This window comes from Typopeltis vanoorti, chromosome 22 (assembly GCF_054136105.1).
Source record: "Typopeltis vanoorti isolate ZY-2024b chromosome 22, IOZ_Tvanoo_1.0, whole genome shotgun sequence".
Taxonomy (NCBI): domain Eukaryota; kingdom Metazoa; phylum Arthropoda; class Arachnida; order Uropygi; family Thelyphonidae; genus Typopeltis; species Typopeltis vanoorti.
Genome location: NC_143570.1, coordinates 28,826,411 through 28,845,940, shown reverse-complemented (window position 1 = coordinate 28,845,940; position 19,530 = coordinate 28,826,411). Strand labels below are relative to the sequence as shown.

Here is a 19,530-nt window from a genome sequence, read left to right as displayed (position 1 = left end):
CAGATTTCGATCTTTTTAAAATCACCCAAAAAGAAAACATAAAAAGAACAATTCTTCAGAACATGACTCACCACTGGTACTCAGCAGAAAATCCAGGAGCTACCATCAACTCCAAGTTTAATCGCAATGCCACTACCATGATCTCTCGCCTCAAGTCCAGCCACACAAGACCAATCAAGTTTAGCAATGACAAAAAAGTCTTCCCCATCTGCATAATCTGTAACATCGAGGAAGCATCACCAATGCATTTGCTAAACTGTATGAATATTTCCAAATGTGAACTCTATAACAACCCAAAAAAGGTGCTGTATAAAATACATGAACTTGACCTCTATGATCTGGTGTAATAATACCATGGGATAATAAAAAATAAAAAATAAAAGGGTTAAACAATATAATTTCTTGGCAAGTATATAATTTATTTAATCATTGAGAATGCTTATGCCAATTCAAGCCCAGTGACTATGTGGACAAGGTCATTACGATGAGATGCTAGATCACAATGAAATAAGAATGCCCAAATTCAATGAAATTGCCAGCATTAAGTTCCACGAAACTGCTTGAAATATCAATAAGTGCATCATGGCAGTGAGGGTTTTCAATACTGTGGCAAATGATATGGTTTAAACTATTAAATGCAGTCTGAGAAATTAACAAATGCTTCATTTTATTGATACTGATGTATAAGTTGCATGTGTACAGTCAAAAACAACAACTGTGCATTTTTTCTTCTTTTTTTTAAATGTTCAATTTAAAAAAGAATTATTTGCAAATTCTTATTCTGCAAATTGTGACATCCACAAAGAAATAAAGCTTTTCAGATTTTCTTTTATGACTGGAACCTCTATACATTAAAATCAAGGGTAATCTTTTCATATAAGACTGTACAAATACAATCATTTCTCGCTATATTCATAGAAACCAAAGAAATATAAAGATCTCTCAGTCATTTGGCTACACTGGGAAACGTGATTTGCTGGCCGAGTATGTGACTAATGTACAGTTAGTGTGTTATCCTGTTTTGGCTGAATGGATATGATCTCCAACCATCAAGCTATGGGTTCAAATCCCAACATGAGCACAAATGTTTGTGAATTTTTAACTCGTAGACATGTGACTACATAGTGTAAGACCACAACCCAGCTTAATGGTGGTCTAAGGCAACTTGAACAACTTCAATGGTTTGTCTCTAGAGAGCAAAGTTTCCAAGATTATCTAATCCATAGCCACTGACATACTACAGATATTCCAGGAGTTGGCTAACTAGCATGTCGGTCAACTCCTAGACAACTGTTTTTTGAAGATCAGTCAAACTGAAGTTTTGGTGATCCCCCCCCCCCTCAATTTACCAGAGTGATTTCTCTGTAGTTTGTTATACAATTTGTCTGCTGGACAACACTGATACTATGTTCTCTGAGTGAAACTTTTAGATATAGTAAAAAATAACTATCACACTTTTGTTCTGAAGTATTTCTATTTACAAATTTTATTCACATTTCTGCCTTTTGATTTGTGCATCCCTTTCAACTGGATCAGAGGAAGACTCTCGTTTTTTTCCTTTCTTTTCTTTGTTGCTTCTCTTTAATCCCTTTAATTTCCGAGTTTGAAGTTTTCTATAGTCTTGTCGTTGCATATGAATTCGACCCATTGTGCTGCCAAAAGGATTTCTCTTAATATTTTTCTTTGTCTTAGGCTGCAAAATAAAATTCACCAAGATTATACAGTATACAAAATAAAAAAACAAGTTATCCTACTGAAGCACCATCAAGTTGAATCTCATATAAGTATAGCTGGAGAAGAAAGGCTCAAGACAGGAATAACTGAACGCTTTACAACCTGCAGTCATGAAGAAATCCTGACTGAAATCACAGGCCCATCAAGGTAATAAGTATAGCTTAAAACATCATGGTGCTGAAGTTAGATAACTTGATATTCTAGTTAATATAATATTTAAAAGATATAAATTCATTTAAACATATTTATATAATTTTTTTGTAAACAAATATCATCAGACAGACCCTTAAGGATACAAGGATTTCAAATGTATATAAAGATACTTATATGCAGCACTTGACAAATATGCTTGCCCGTTGTGAGTAAATTTTGCCAACTGGCAAGTAGCTGCAGACTGGACAAAATAAAATAAATTTTATTCATTAAACCACAGAAGAGTATGATAAAATAAAGGGCCATTCTAGTAAAAAAAAAAAAAATTAACATAATTCATAACATACAGATTTTTCCAAAATTAATAGATGTATTTCTTTCCAAGGAAGCTAAGTGGGAGCATACATAAAAGTGATAAGAAGAATAATGTAATTTCTCCCACAGCAACAGACAATTACTTTTGATATGTTATGCAGTAAACATTCATAATACAATTTAATGGAATAACTACGGCACAAAGAGAAATAATTAAACAGCCAGTTTAATCATTTCAACATTTCTTCTGTCACAGAAGAAATGTTAAAATGGAGTGAATTCCTGTAAATGCATCCACATTTTCAGAAATTCATAAAATTGTAATAACACACAAGAAACAATAAGTGGAAGAAATGAAATTAGACTATATAAAGACTAAAGTCTTATGAGTAATGTTGGCTAGCCTTAGTTGTTGGGTGGGAGGCCTAAGAATTAGTTTTCTAAATCTTAGAAAGTTTAATGCAACTATATTTATCAATATTAGGCTGGTGCGTTAAATTCGCTATGGATTCTAAAAAGAGTTTTTTAAGTTTATATTTATGTGATGGAAAATAATAGTTTCTCCCATCTGATTCTGTGCAAAGTATCCACAAGGCATAGTCTGTTAGACCTAACTGACCATAGTTATGGTGGTGGATATACTGTTTTGTGTTCATCTAAGTAGATGTTGGTACATCTCCCAGTCTGACCATAATATGATAAGTTGCAAGAACAAAGAACCTTGTAAACCCCTGGAACAGAGAAGGGAAAAAGCAGATCTTAGGGGATCTGCTTCTCCAGGTTCAAATGAGGATTGAAGGCAGTGCAGAGATTATATTTCTTTATAAAGTTCTATTTTTTCTGAAGTGCCCCAGATATAGGGAATGGTAATGGCATTACTGTAGTCTTTATGTTGAGAGGGATGTGAGGAGGTGGAAGGGATAGATAATTTGTAAGATCTTTGTAGCATTGTAACCATGGTGTTGTAGTTAGGCAACTAAACTATATTATGAGTGTAAACCAGCATCTAAGCCTAAATACTTGTTTACTCATGCAGTAAAAATATTCTAGTAGGACATTAAGTGTGTGGGCACTTTTCTCTTTAGAATATAAATTTTAGTTATAGGATTTAGCCAACCAAATTGTATTCTTATTGGTTAAACCAAAATACAAAATGATGGTACAACATGACAAAATTTCACGCCGGCTGGGGCGTTGCCCATTTAAACAAGGCCCCTGTTGTTTTCGTCAAGGAACCAGGGCGAACAGCGAAAAGTCAGCTACTGGAACAAATCTGAAAACACACCCCAACTCAACATGACCAGAGGTAAAGATCGGTACTATCAACATAAGAAGCCTGAATGACAAAGAAATGGAGCTAGCTGAGGAATTAGATAATTACCAGATTGACATAATAGGGGTGACTGAAACAAAAAAAAGACAAAAACTGGTGAGATCTTTCTGAGCAATAAATACAAAATGTTATATTCAGGCAATGACAATCAAGGAAAAGAAGCAGTAGCCATAGTATTCAACACAAAATACGAAGCTAATCTTCTTGAATGGCAGGCAGTCTCAAGTAGAGTAATGTGACCAAATATCAGAATGGGGAACTGGACAATGAGACTTATTTGTGCCTATGGTCCCACAGAAGGTTCTACTAAGGTAGAGGTGGAGGAATTTTTTGAGGCTTTAGAAAAAGCAACTGACACAATGAAAAAGGAAAAGTTGGTCCTTGTTGGGGATCTAAATAGCAGAGTAGGAAATGACTGTCAAACATACAAAAATATTTTGGGAAAATTTGGAGAAAAGAGCAAAGCTAATAATAATGGCATGGCAGATATCTGTTAGATTTCTGCTCAGGACATGGACTGGTTATTACTAACACCATGTTCCAACATAAAAATGTGCACAAATTCACATCGAGAGAAGAGGCAAGAAATAAGAAAAGTCTCATTGGCTATGTAATTGTTGATAGTGATGCTTTCTCCCTGGTGCAGGACACCAGAGTATACAGAGGATTTGAAATTGGAAGTGATCACTATTTAGTCTTGAGCAGGAAAAAATTGAATTTCATACTGAAAAGAATAACATGTAAGAAAGTTTTAAAGTGAATAAAAGTTGAGCAGCTGTCAGATGTGAACTGTAGACTAAAATACACAAAGATTATTGAAGAAAAAATGAAAGAGTTTGAGAACAGGAAACACACCTTGGAGATAACCCTGATTGACTCTGCTAGAGAGGCATGTGGTGAAGTTGTCTGCAAGGATAGAAACTGTAGACTAAAATACACAAAGATTATTGAAGAAAAAAATGAAACAGTTTGAGAACAGGAAACAAACCTTGGAGATTCAGTGGCAAGCCTGGAAGAAAACCCTGATTGACTTTGCTAGAGAGGCATGTGGTGAAGTTGTCTGCAAGGATAGAAAAATTAGAACTCCATGGTGGACACGGGAAGTTAAAGATGCAGTGGAGGAAAAGAAGAAAGAATATCAAAAGTTCCAGGCATATAAGTCAGCTTGTGCTCTTATAGAATACAGACACAAATGTAAGAAAGCTAAACACTGTGTAAAATTAACTAAACAAAAGTCATGGGAGGACTTTGGCAAGAACATAGAAAATAAATATCAAGAAGGTGGCAAAATATTCTGGAGATTGTTGAAGAAGCTTAGGAATGGAGGAAAGAGTGCTGTAAAAGGAGTTAGAGATGATAAAGGTGACATGAAAACGGGAGAAAAAGATATCCTTGAAGTATGGAATAATTACTTTGAAAAACTGCTAAATGAAACAAGTAGTGATGACAGCACAGTGGTAAAAAACACTCAACAGGCATATAGTCAGGAATACATATCCGTGCTTGAAGTAGAAAAAGCCATCAAAGGCTTGAAATATGGAAAGGCAGCAGGAGTAGATGATATTCGACCAGTAATGGTGAAGTATGGTGGTATAAAAGTCTTACAGTGACTGCACTGCATAGTTCAGATGGCCTAGACAGAGGGACGAATTCCCGATGTTTGGAATAGAGCTCTCATAGTACCCATATATAAAAAGGGAAATAAAACTGAATGTGAGAATTACAGAAGTATTTCCCTACTGAGTGTTCCTGGCAAGATTTATGCAAGTATACTTGAGAAATGGTTGAGAAGAATTGTGGAAGAAAAGCTTGGTGAAGAATAAGCTGGATTCAGGTCAAATAGAGACTGTCAGGATCAAATCTTCACTTTTCAAGAAATAGTGGAGAAATCATGGGAATATAACAAAGATCTGTATTTAAGTTTTGTCAATTTGGAAAAGGTATATGACAAGGTACCAAGAGAGAAGCTATTCAATATGCTACAGTTATATGGTGTTAATGGGGCATTATATCAAGCAATACTTAGTCTTTATTTGAGTTGTAAGTCAGCAGTTAGAATTGAAGGAAGTACCGGAAGATGGTTTAATGTTAAATGTGGTGTGAGACAGGGATGTACATTATCCCCCTCTGTTATTCATTATCTATATGGATCACATTATAAAGGAAGGTGGTATGAAACCTGATATCAAAATTGGAGATGTTGATCTCAGCTCTTTGCTTTATGTAGACGATGTTATACTTCTAAATAAAATAAAGTCTGCAAGATTCACTGACTAAATTGAATAACTGTTGTAATAGATATGGTATGAAGATCAGCAATAAAAAGACAAAGACAATGAAAATAGGCAGAATCATTGAAAATGTCAACTGTGTTGGGAATTGAGAACCTGTGGAACAAGTGAAACATTTCAGCTACTTAGACACGATTTTTACTGAAGATGGTAAATTAAATATAGAAATAGACAACAGAATCAACAAAGCTGGTATGGGAGGAAGTCAATTGAATAAATTCATATGGAATAAGAGAGAAATTAGTCGGAACACTAAATTAGCTGTATACAAGACCGTGTTCAAACCAGTTTTAACTTATGGATCTGAGAGCTGGGTCAGAAGTAAAACACTTGGCCAAAGGCTAGAGACCGCAGATATGAGAGTCCTGAGAAAGATTATAGGCGTGAACAGATGGCATCAATGGCAATATCATATTAAAAATGAGGATATTAGGAAAGAACTTGATGTTGTTAGCATCCAGGAATGCATTAGCAGAGCTAATCTCAGGTGGTATGGTCACTTAAACAGAATGGACGAAGAAAGATTAGCAAAACAAGTGTTCTCTGCCAGGTTGGCAGGAAAACGACCCAGAGGAAGACCAAGATATAGGTGGACTGATACGGTACAAAGTGCCTTAGACGATAGAAATATAAGATCTGATAATGTTGGAGTCTTGACAAGTAACAGACTGATTTGGAGGAAAACTGTAGATAGGAAGTTAGTAATGATGTAAATTTTTCATGTAGTACTATCATATCCTTGAGGGTACATGGCAGGAATTTGATGATGTAGAACTATATAGCACTTGCAAAACATTTTATACATACATACTGTTATACTTATGCAATATCGAAATTTACACGAATATTATTTCTTTGTTTCTCGCTCAACCTCTTTAATTTTTAAATTAACTTATTTTTATAATAAAATCTGAACCTGTGTTATTAACTGAAAAGAAAAAGTTAATAAACCACTCTGGTATACCAGAGATGAAAATGTTAGTAAAGACTAGTCCATGTCCTGAATAGTAATCCAGCAGATACTTACCATTATTATTAGCTATGTGTCTGATAATCATTTACTACTCTGCAGCTTAGATCATAAGGGACAACTTTGTCTTTATGCCAGCTGCCTTCTCTAATACAGGCATACCTCTCATATGACATGTTAGGTAATAAACAACTATTGCATAGCAAATTTCATCGTTTAGTGAATCACTGCCTTCCCTCCCCCTCACTCCTCTTGTAGATATAATCAGGGCTTGACAAACTGTGCAAAATCCGACTCATCAAGAACAAAATGTACTATCCCATGGCTCTCCCCTATTTATTTTTTTTTTAAATATATCCGAGTCAATTCGTCAGGAGTGCCACAGTGATTAGTGGTGCTGTGTCAATAAGAACAGTAAAAAGAACTTTTTTTTTTTGAAAATATAATTTGTTACATTAATTTTTATAACTAGAATGGCCCTTTATATTACAACATATATTCTTCCATGTTTCCTTAAAGTTAAAAAAAAAATAGTTTGTTTAGATAATGATTTTTTATTAAATAAAAATTTTGTGTACTCTGCAACATATTTATAAAGACCTACATATAATGGTTTAATAACATTTTTAAGCAGTCATATATATGTGCTTAAGTGACAAAGCATTAATTTACATCAGTTATGCAAATGAAAAATTTGCCATTTTTGCAAATTCAAAAATTATTCTGAATAGATGGGCTTAAGGATCACAGTTTGGTCACCAATCCACACCATTAAAAGTGTTACCATTTTGGCAATAAGATTGTCATATTTAGGGATAACTGCAGTATTAACTAATGTAGAACTTTTCGCTTTTATCTTTGTTTTTAAGAACTGTAACAGCAGTAGCACTTGGTAAGATTACCCTGCAGCTTATCTCTTATTCGATGCACCATCATCATCATCACCAAATTTAGTAATTTTAATCGTAGCCTGTAATCTAGCAGGTTTACACATCTTCTTTTCAGGAAGTAACAGCATCCTTATTTTGAAGTCTATCTGCCTTTATTAACAACAATAAAATAAGTTATAAATGGTTTATAATTCACAGCAAAACACCAAAACACAAAGAGATGGAGTGAGCAACAATGTTGTAAACAAATTCATGAAAACTACATGTTGCTCGATTCAATTGATCCATGTCACTAAAACTATCATATGAATGAATGCAGTGTTATATAAAAGATATTGTTCATAACTTAAAAGTGTTGTATGAGCAGATCATCGTAAAGCAAAGGCAGAGTATTATTGTCCTCACAATAATACTCTGCCCTCTTCTTCCTTAGCAAAATATCTTCTGTAGGAATATAGGCACAAATAAGTCTCATTGTCCAGCTCACCCTGATATTTGTCCATATCACTCTACTTGATACTGTGTACCATTCAAGAAGATTATCCTCATATTTAGTTATGAGCTGAATATGACATCATTTACTAGCTGCTTAGAAAAATCTCACTTGTTTTTGTCTTTGTTTCAGTAACACCTACTATATTGATCTGGTATTTACCAATAGTTCCATTTCTTTTCCACTGATGCTTCTTATGTTGTTGGTGCTAATCTTGAACTCTGCTAAATGTTCAAGTTGGATTTGTTCCAGTCGCTAACTTTTCACTGTTCATCCTGGTTCTCTTACAAAAACAACAGTGGATTTGTTTAACCAGGTAACACCCCAGCTGACATGAAATTCTATCACGTATAACTTTATTTTGGTTTAAACCAATAAGAGTACAATTAGGCTGATTGAATCCCAAATCACCAGCTAGGGTACTAAACAATCCTCATTTGTTCAATATCCAGGTACATACCTACTAACAGGATCCACTCTGAGAAGATAAGGATTGAACATTAGGTCAGAAGCTCTGGTCGGTTTGCTCTATATCCCTTAAAAGGTTATGTGGAGATCTCCTCCCATTTTTATTATATTATATAGAAATATTATGAAAAAACTCTAACTGGCATTTATATAAGATAATTTTCTAATAAATTTTAACATGCAGACTTCAGAGCAAGGTTAAAAATAAGACTACAAATCACATAATATATGAGAGTTCCAAGTTAAATTATGAGTATGAACAGATGGCATCATGGCAGAATATTAAAAATGAAGATATCAAAAAACAACTTGACATTATTAATATTCAAGAACATGTAATCAGAGCTACATAACATTTTTCCTTTGGTTAGAAATACCCTGGATTTAAATTCCATTTTGTAGGTTGTAAGGAACCTTTGTAAAAGTATTTCAACTTAAGGTGAATTAACTGGTTGAATACAGAGATGTGTTAAGTTAATTGGAATTACAATCTAGGCAACAACAGTTAACATTATCCAGCCAAAGTGCATTATGCTCAATAACAGTGTGTATTCTCCAGCCAATTTTCCTATTTCATGAATGAAAAATCCTGCCATCTCTGTATTCAACCAGTTAATTCACCTTAAGTTGAAATACTTTTACAAAGGTTCTTTACAACCTACAAAATGGAATTTAAATCCAGGGTATTTCTAACCAAAGGAAAAATGTTATGATGTCCTCACTGATGTGCTATAGAGATGTTATCTAGAAATATAATTAATCTAAGGAATATAGTCACTTAAACAGAACAGGAGATGAATGATTAGCAAAACGTGTTTGAATAAAAAAGGCCCGAGATATAGGTGGTTTAATGCAGTTGAGATTGTTTCAGAAAAACAAAACATCATCATCAAAGTTCTGAAATGTACCCTCAAGCAGTGCACAGGATATGATAGTCCTACATGAAAAACTTACATCATTACTAACTTCCTATCTACAATTTTCCTCCAAATCAATCTCTTACCTATCAAGACTCCAATATTATCAGATTTTATATTTCTGCCTTTTAAAGCACTTTTTTACTCTATCAATCCACCTATATATTAGTCTTCCTCTGGATCTTTTTCCTGCCAACCTGGCATAGAACACTTGTTTTGCTAATCTTTCCTCTCCCATTCTCTTTAAGTGACCATACCACCTGAGATTAGCTCTGCTAACACATTCCTGAATGCTAACAAATCCTAATATCCTCGTTTTTAATATGATATTGTCATTGATGCCATCTGTTCATGCCCCTAATCTTTCTCAAGACGCTCATATCTGCAGTCATGTCTTTGGTCAAGTGTTTTATTTCCAACCCAGCTCTTGGATTCATAAGTCAAAATTGGCTTGAACACTATATTTTTATACAAATGTAGTGTTTTGATTAATTTCTCTCTTATTCCATATAAATTTATTCATTTGACTTCCTCCAGTTTTGTTGATTCTGTTGTCTATTTTCATATTTAATTACCACTTTCACAAAGTAGCTGAAATGTTTTACTTGTTCTATAGGTTCTCCATTCACAATGCCGTTGATATTTTCGATGCTTCTGCCTATTTTCATTCCTTTGTTACTGCTGACCTTCATACCATATCTATTACAACAGTTATTCAATTCAGTCAGGGAATCTTACAGACTTGTACTAGATTTATTTAGAAGTATAACATCATCCACATAAAGTAAAGAGCTGAGATTAACATCTCAAATTTTGATATCAGGTTTAATATCCCTTTCCTTCATAATGTGATCCATGTAGATAATAACAGAGGGGGTGGGGATAATGTGCATCCTTGTCTGACACCAGATTTAACATTAAACCATTTTCCTGTACTTCCTGCTGACTTACAACTCAAAAATAAAGACTAAGTATTGCTTGATATAATTCCCCATTGACACCATACAACTGTAGCATTTTGAATAGCACTTTGCCATATGCCTTTTCCAGATCAACAAAACTTAAATACAGATCTTTGTTATATTCCCATGATTTCTCAACTATCTGTTGCAAAGTGAAAATCTGATCCTGACAGCCTCTATTTGGCCTGAATCCAGCTTGTTCTTCAACATGCTTCCCTTCCACAATCCTTCTCAACTGTTGCTCAAGTATACTCGCATACATCTTACCAGGAAATCTCAGTAGTGAAAAAACACCTCTGTAATTCTCACATTCAGATTTATTTCCCTTTTTGTATATTTCCGTTGTGTATTTCTTTTGTGTATTTCCCTTTTTGTTTTATGGTACTATGAGAGCTCTACTCCAATCATCTGGAATTCGTCCCTCTGTCCAGGCCTTCTGAACTATGCAGTGTAAGACTTTTATACCTCCATACTTGAGTATTTCTGGTTGAATATCATTTACTCCAGCTGCCTTTTCACAATTCAGGCTTTTGATGGCTTTTGCTACTTCAAGTATGGAAGAACAAAACATAAGAGTTGATAAAATTAGTCACCTAACAAGTAAACTAATATACCAAATATTATGAGAGTTATTTCAAGACTAGTTTCCAGTTAACAACATTCTTCCAAAGTGATCTATTTTTTTTTAATCTCTGATTTCATCAGGTCTACATTCTGACTTTCTAATGCACTTCTACTGCATCAGTCATGATAAAACTTCATCTACTGGATTTTTTTCATGTAATTTTTGCTTCAAATAATTGTTTTGCTAATCATCCATCTCCTATTCTATTTGAGTGACTGCATTATCTTTGATTAGCTCTGCTTATGCATTTTTGAATGTTAATGATGTCAAGTTTTTCTCTAATATCTTCATTTTAATATTTTGCCACTGATACCATGTTCACTCTTCTAATTTTTATTCAGAACTCTGACTGTGGTTTCCTGTCTGTTTCATTCAAATCCAAGTCTTTGATCTATATCTTGAAACTGCTTTGAACACTACCTTGTATACTACTGCCTCAGTCTTTTGACTGATTTCTCTCTGGTATAAATTTAATTAACTGGCTCCCAACTATACCATAAGTCTTACAATTAAACCTATTAATTAAAACATGAACTAGTAGTGAAGCTGTTTTACATAGTCAATACTAAGAAGAATACCATTGGTATTTTCTTGTCTTCCTATCTATTTTTATAGCATCTGTCTTCATATTGCTCATTTTCAAGTTTTCACAATTAGCATTTATTTTATGAAAGATTAATAAATTGTAGCAGATTCAAGAGAATAACATCTGTATAATTTACCAATAACAACAGGATCTTGGGGTGGGGTCAGAATAATGTTTCAACCAACCAAGTGAGACATGTTATGTAAGTGCTGTCAAAAGATCCAAAAGAAGCTACTACTGGGCAGGCAGTCAGCCATCTGGTTGGTCATGCTGTTCTCTTTTGTTTGGTTGTTATTTCTTGGTTCTTGGTTGGTTAGTTGGTTGACCCCTTTTTTGTGGGGGGGGGGGGGGATTACACTATTTATGATATGTTGGTGCTTGGAGCATTTAGCATAAAGACAAATCTAGATACAAAAGAGGCCAGGGAACCAGGGCGAACAGCGAAAAGTCAGCTACTGGAACAAATCTGAAAACAAACCCCAACTCAACATCACCAGAGTTAAAGATCGGTACTATCAACATAAGAAGCCTGAATGGCAAAGAAATGGAGCTAGCTGAGGAACTTGATAAGTACCAGATTGACATAATAGGGGTGACTGAAACAAAAAAGACAAAAACTGGTGAGATCTTTCTGAGCAATAAATACAAAATGTTATATTCAGGCAATGACAATCAAGGAAAAGAAGCAGTAGCCATAGTATTCAACACAAAATACGAGGCTAATCTTCTTGAATGGCAGTCAATCTCAAGTAGAGTAATGTGGGCAAATATGAGAATGGAGAACTGGACAATGAGACTTATTTGTGCCTATGGTCCCACAGAAGGTTCTACTAAGGTAGAAGTGGAGGAATTTTTTGAGGCTCTAGAGAAAGCTACTGACACAATGAAAAAGGAAAAGTTGGTCCTTGTTGGGGATCTAAATAGCAGAGTAGGAAGTGATTGTCAGACATACAAAAATGTTTTGGGAAAATTTGGAGAAAAGAGCAAAGCTAATAATAATGGCAAATATCTGTTGGATTTCTATTCAGGACATGGACTGGTTATCACTAACACCATGTTCCAACATAAAAATATGCACAAATTCACATGGAGAGAAGAGGCTAGGAATAAGAAAAGTCTCATTGACTATGTTATTGTTGATAGTGATGTTTTCTCCCAGCTGCAGGACACCAGAGTGTACAGAGGATTTGAAATTGGAAGTGATCACTATTTAGTCTTGAGCAGGATAAAATTGAATTTCATATTGAAAAGAATAACATGTAAGAAAGTTTTAAAGCGAATAAATGTTGAGCAGCTCTCAGATGTGAACTGTAGACTAAAATACACAAAGATTATTGAAGAAAAAATGAAAGAGTTTGAGAACAGGAATTAAACCTTGGAGATTCAGTGGCAAACTCTGAAGAAAACATTGATTGATTCTGCCAGAGAGGCATGTGGTGAGGTTGTCTGCAAGGATAAAAAAATCAGAACTCCCTGGTGGACACAGGAAGTTAAAGAGGCAGTGAAGGAAACGAAGAAAGCATATCAAAAGTTCCTGTCAAATAAGTCAGCTTGTGCTCTTAGAGAATATAGAGACAAATGCAAGAATGCTAAACACTGTGTAAAACTAGCTAAACAAAAGTCATAGGAGGACTTTGGCAAGAATAAAATAGAAAATAAATATCAAGAAGGTGGCAAAATATTCTGGAGGTTGTTGAAGAAGCTTAAGAATGGAGGAAAGAGTGCTGTAAAAGGAGTTAGAGATGATAAAGGTGAGATGAAAATGGGAGAAAAAGATATCCTTGAAGTATGGAGTAATTACTTTGAAAAACTGCTAAATGAAACAAGCAGTGATGACAGCACAGTGGTAAAAAACACTGCCCAGGCATGCAGTCAGGAATACATATCCATACTTGAAGTAGAAAAAGCCATCAAAGGCTTGAAATGTGGAAAGGCAGCAGGAGTAGATGATATTCGACCAGAAATGCTGAAGTATGGTGGTATAAAAGTCTTACAGTGGCTGCACTGCATAGTTCAGAAGGCCTGGACAGAGGGATGAATTCCCGATGATTGGAGTAGAGCTCTCATAGTACCCATATATAAAAAGGGAAATAAAACTGAATGTGAGAATTACAGAGGTATTTCCCTACTGAGTGTTCCTGGCAAGATCTATGCAAGTATACTTGAGAAACGGTTGAGAAGAATTGTGGAAGAAAAGCTTGGTGAAGAACAAGCTGGATTCAGGCCAAACAGAGGCTGTCAGGATCAGATCTTCACTTTACGACAAATAGTCGAGAAAGCATGGGAATATAACAAAGATCTGTATTTAAGTTTTGTCGATTTGGAAAAGGCATATGACAACGTGCCAAGAGAGAAGCTATTCAATATGCTACAGTTATATGGTGTTAATGGGGCATTATATCAAGCAATACTTAGTCTTTATTTGAGTTGTAAGTCAGCAGTTAGAATTGAAGGAAGTACAGGAAGATGGTTTAATGTTAAATCTGGTGTGAGACAAGGATATACATTATCCCCTCTGTTATTCATTATCTATATGGATCACATTATGAAGGAAAGTGGTATTAAACATGATATCAAAATTGGAGATGTTAATGTCAGCTCTTTGCTTTATGCGGATGATGTTATACTTCTAAATAAATCCGCTACAAGTCTGCAAGATTCTCTGACTAAATTGAATAGCTGTTGTAATAGATATGGTATGAAGGTCAGCAATAAAAAGACAAAGACAATGAAAATAGGCAGAATCATTGAAAATGTCAACTGTCTTGTGAATGGAGAACCTGTAGAACAAGTAAAACATTTCAGCTACTTAGGCACAATTTTTACTGAAGATGGTAAATTAAATATAGAAATAGACAACAGAATCAGCAAAGCTGGTATGGTGGGATGTCAGTTGAATAAATTCATATGGAATAAGAGAGAAATTAGTCGGAACACTAAATTAGCTGTATACAAGACAGTGTTCAAACCAGTTTTAACCTATGGATCTGAGAGTTGGGTCAGAAGTAAAACACTTGACCAAAGACTAGAGACCGCAGATATGAGAGTCCTGAGAAAGATTATAGGCATGAACAGATGGCATCAATGGCAATATCATATTAAAAACGAGGATATTAGGAAAGAACTACTTGACATTGTCAGCATCCAGGAATGCATTAGCAGAGCTAATCTCAGGTGGTATGGTCACCTAAACAGAATGGGCGAAGAAAGATTTGCAAAACAAGTGTTCTCTGCCAGGTTGGCAGCAAAACGACCCAGAGGTAGACCAAGATATAGGTGGATTGATACGGTACAAAGTGCCTTAGACGATAGAAATATAAGATCTGATAATGTTGGAGTCTTGACAAGTAACAGACTGATTTGGAGGAAAATTGTAGATAGGAAGTTAGTAATAATGTAATTTTTTTTTCATGTAGTATTATCATATCCTGTACACCCTTTGAGGGTACATGACAGGAATTTGATGATGATGATGACCAATACTGAAGTGATTCCTATGGAACTCTTAAGTAACAGTAAATACTTAATTTTATCAACTGTAGTATTTAAGCATAGAATTCCATAAAAGAGGCAATTTTTAGGAGAGGGTTCCAATTTTTTTATGATATTATTTGTATTTGGTGATTAGGCCAGAGCAATGTAAGCCTATGAGGCCAGCATACAAGAGGCAATCAAAAAGGAATGCCTCATATTCTTTAAGTGCAACAGAAAGGTTTACACATCACTGATTAGACAGTAACAGTCTAGTTCTACCACAGTGAGTAGTGTTACAATCTGTCACACAAATGCAGCATGGAAGTAGTTCACATGGTGGATGTTATAGATGCACGTATGATAGAGCACAGTGACTGCATTATTTGTAGTGAAATTGTACCAGACTTCAACAATCTTGAAGATAGTCCTCCAATACCAAATGAAGAAATATTAAGTAAGAGCTAAAAGGAGAAGTGCAACTCAAAATTCTGCTGATAAAATTATTTAAAATGTTTGATACTGTAAAGATTATCGTATTTTTCGCCTTATAAGATGAATCATTGTATTGGACACATCACGTTTATCATGTCATATTTTTGGGGAAAAAATATTATTTGCAGTATAAGACACACGAATTATGCATCAAATTTTTCATGTAAATATTAATTTTTAATCCATTATCCGTTTAAAAAATTTAACATATAATAATGCATGCATGCATGCATGCATAAATCATTTCTCATCATAAATCTACAGCATCATAATGGTGACCATGTAAAATCGATGATATTTCTTTCTTTTTGTCGCCAATAATTTTGCTCGTTGAATAATCTTTTTTTTTTTTGCACAGCACCTGATCTTCTTTGATCCATTATCCAAGTTTTAATTTCTGGCCCTTTTGCTGGTTTTATGTGGAGACTGTTTTTTTTTTTTTTTTTTTTTTTTTAATATATAATTTGCTTCTATTAATTGCTGTTCTTGTTTGCTCCAAGTTCGTACCATTTTTCTGTATGCGGAACCCAAAGTGTTGTTATGCTGTCCTATTGCCATTCTTTTTTTCATACACAGACTATACTTAAATGCAGAATCCATGGGTTATAAAAAATAATTAAATGTAATAATGTATTGAATACTAGTTTAAATGCGGACCGTTAACAACCACGCAACTATTCAAACTGATCATGTGTTACCGACAAGCAATGATGTACCATTAACTGTGCATACATATAAAACACATAGGTGTATAAGATGCATCCTAATTTTCAAATAAATTTTAGGTACAAAAAAGCACATTTTATAAGGCAAAAAATATGGCAAAAAATTCTTTTTCAATTAAGAATAAAACTCTGTTTTAATGAAAATTAATTATTCTTTATTGAAAATCTTAAAGTTTTGCTTTCTATAAAGAAAAACCATGTACAAAAACTAAAAAAATTTATGGGGTGACTTCTTACTAGGACTGTGAATAAACCGAACTTAATTCAGAACAGTGAACATTTTCAACTTAGATACATGTAATTGTTTAATGAAAGTATTTGAAATAAAATTCTTCAGAAGCTAAAAAATTTCACTTTCAGCTACACATAATTAAGTAAGTGACAAAAAAGAAAAAAATACTGATTTGCACTGCTTTTCTATTTATGTGCAGTAAATGATTATAACCATTTTTTGAAATCAATGCCCCCCCCCATGATAAATTTAGAAAATATTCATATTACAGTATGACTTATTTTATCCTGCCATTAACTATACTCTGTGCCTTATAATACATTTCATGCTGCATCAGTTGTTGAACAGAATAATCAGAGCTAAAAATAAAAGTTCAGGGCTTGGGCAGAGGGTCCTGTTTGAGACGTCTCCAACAAAAATCAGTGACAGTGTGAACGAGAAACACAGAAGGTATAGGATTAATCTTAGAATGGAATTTTACGTAGGCACATGCAATGTTCAGGGTCTACATATGGATGCTCTTGAGATTGTCTGTAAAGAAATGGAGAGGTATAAAATTGATATCCTACAAATTACAGAGACCAGATGGAATGAAGGTCACTTCAAAAGATAGGATGGTAAGCTAGTTGTTTATACAGGAGGTGACTCAAAGCATCATGAGGTAGTTGCAATACTAAAGACAGTTCAGGTAAGAACCTTTCTTGGTTATAACCCCATAAATGACAGGATACTTTGTATAAGACTTAAGGCCCATCCTACCAATGTATCAACTGTGGGAGTTTATGCACTCCACACAGATAGGCCTGATGAAGAGAGTGAGAAATTCTATGAAAACATATTGTTTTGAATACGTGTTCCATTATTACTATTACTATTATTACGAGCAACTCCAGGGAGTCATTAGACTCATCGAGGGAGGCCTCAATCATATTCATCACAACTGTTTGACATTCATACAGTATCTATCATACCTCGCCTTAAACTCATTCACTGTCACAGCATCCACCACAGACTCAGGGAGCGCATTCCACTCATTCACTACTCTAAAAGTAAAGAACCCAGCTCTAACACCTTTACTAACCACACTTTTGCCCAGTTTCCATGGATGTCCCCTAGTCCTCCCACAACCAGCCCTGTTCTCAAAAATATCTTCTGAATTAATTTTATAGAAACCCTTCAGTAATTTGAATGTCTCAATCATATCTCCCCTCCTCTGCCTATCAACCAATTTTTGCAACCCACAAATCCTCAACCTGTTCTCATACGGTTCATTCCACAGACCTGCTATCATCTTGGTCACTCACCTCTGGATCCTCTCCACCTCCTCCCCATCAAGAAGAAACCTAGGTGACCAAATCTGAGCACAGTAGTCGAGATGGGGTCTTATCAAGGCTCGATACAGAGGAACAATAACCTGCTTGTCAACGGATTCTTCAGCAACCAAGTGATTTGATGAGCTGATTTGGCCACTTTTGCAACGTGTCCCCTAAATTTCAATTCCTTATCCACCAACACTCCTAAATCTCGTGCCTCATCAATTTCCTGGAGCACGGTTCCACCAATGCAGTAAACTGCCTCCAATCTTTTCACCCCAAAATGCATAACCTTACATTTTGCCACATTAAATTGACATCCATTCTCCCTAGCCCAGACCTCCAATCTATCCAAATCATCCTGCAAAATTTTGACGTCATCTGCATTCACTATTGCCCTACCCAACTTCGCATCATCCGCAAACAATTGAACTGTTCCTCTCAGATCCTTTCCTATATCATTTATGAACAAATTAAACAGCAGTGGTCCAAGAACAGATCCCTGTGGCACACCACTAGTCACAGGCCGTCTTGTGGACTCTACTCCTAAGTAAACCACTCTCTGATATCTCTCCTTCAACCACCCTCCTATCCATCTCACCAACCCAATGTCCATTTCCATTTGCTGCAATTTACTGATTAGAATTCCATGTGGTATCCTGTCAAAGGCCTTAGCAAGGTCCAGTAGAATCACTGTAAACCCATTACCCTTATCCAGTTCAGCCGTCACTGTGTTATAATACGTGAGCAAGTTACTGAGGCATGACCTACCCTTCACAAAACCATGCTGTCCCTGATACAGTATCCCATTTTCTTCTATCCAATCTTGTATTTTCCTCTTGACTATTTTCTCTAAGACCTTGATAATGATTCCTGTTATGCTGATTGGCCGGTAATTTTCAACAGCAGCCTTGGAACCACCTTTGTGCAGTGGAACTATTTTCCCCTCTTTCCACCCCCTTGGGACTGACCCAGTCCTGAGGCTCAAATTAAACAAAATGGTCAAGGGCACTGACAATTCTTTGGCCGCTTCACGTACGACACGAGCTGGTATACCATCCAATCCCACAGATGTATTGACATTGAGGTTCTGTAATAGACTAGTTACCTCTACTTCATTCATCACAATTCCAGTATAAGCTGTTGGTTCTTCCATTTCTGCAAAGTCACCACCTGGATGATATACTCTTGCAAGTGCTCGCTCAGTAATTCCACAACATTGACTGATTCGGTTACCTCCCTACCCTCAGCATTTTTTAAGATCAGTCTACCATGAGCATTTTCCTTTTACTTGCAACATATTGAAAAAACTGTCTGGGATTCTCTTTAGCCTGCATGGCCAATTTCCTTTCGTAATCTGCTTTTGCTTTTCTTACCACCCTTGTTACCATCCTGGCCTGAGCTTTATACTGTTCCTGCACCTGATGGTCACCCTTCTCCTTAAATTCCCTCCACAATTGTTTCTTTTTTTGCAGCTGAAGCTTAATAGTGTTATTCATCCATTTAACCCCTACTTGATTTATTATTCGGACTCTTGGTATACAGTCAACCATTGCC

The 19,530-nt window shown here is 35.2% G+C and overlaps 1 protein-coding gene across 1 annotated transcript in view; it reads right to left on the bottom strand.

Annotated features, from left to right (window-relative positions):
• Positions 1 to 647: 647 nt before the first annotated feature.
• Positions 648 to 19,530, bottom strand: part of Non3 (Ribosome production factor 2-like protein Non3) — a 106,043-nt gene continuing 87,160 nt past the window's right edge. Inside the window, exon 9 of the mRNA XM_090411804.1 lies at positions 648 to 1,693. Coding sequence (XP_090267930.1) covers positions 1,487 to 1,693 — 207 coding nt within the window. The 3' untranslated portion in view covers positions 648 to 1,486. The remainder of the gene's footprint in view (positions 1,694 to 19,530) is intronic.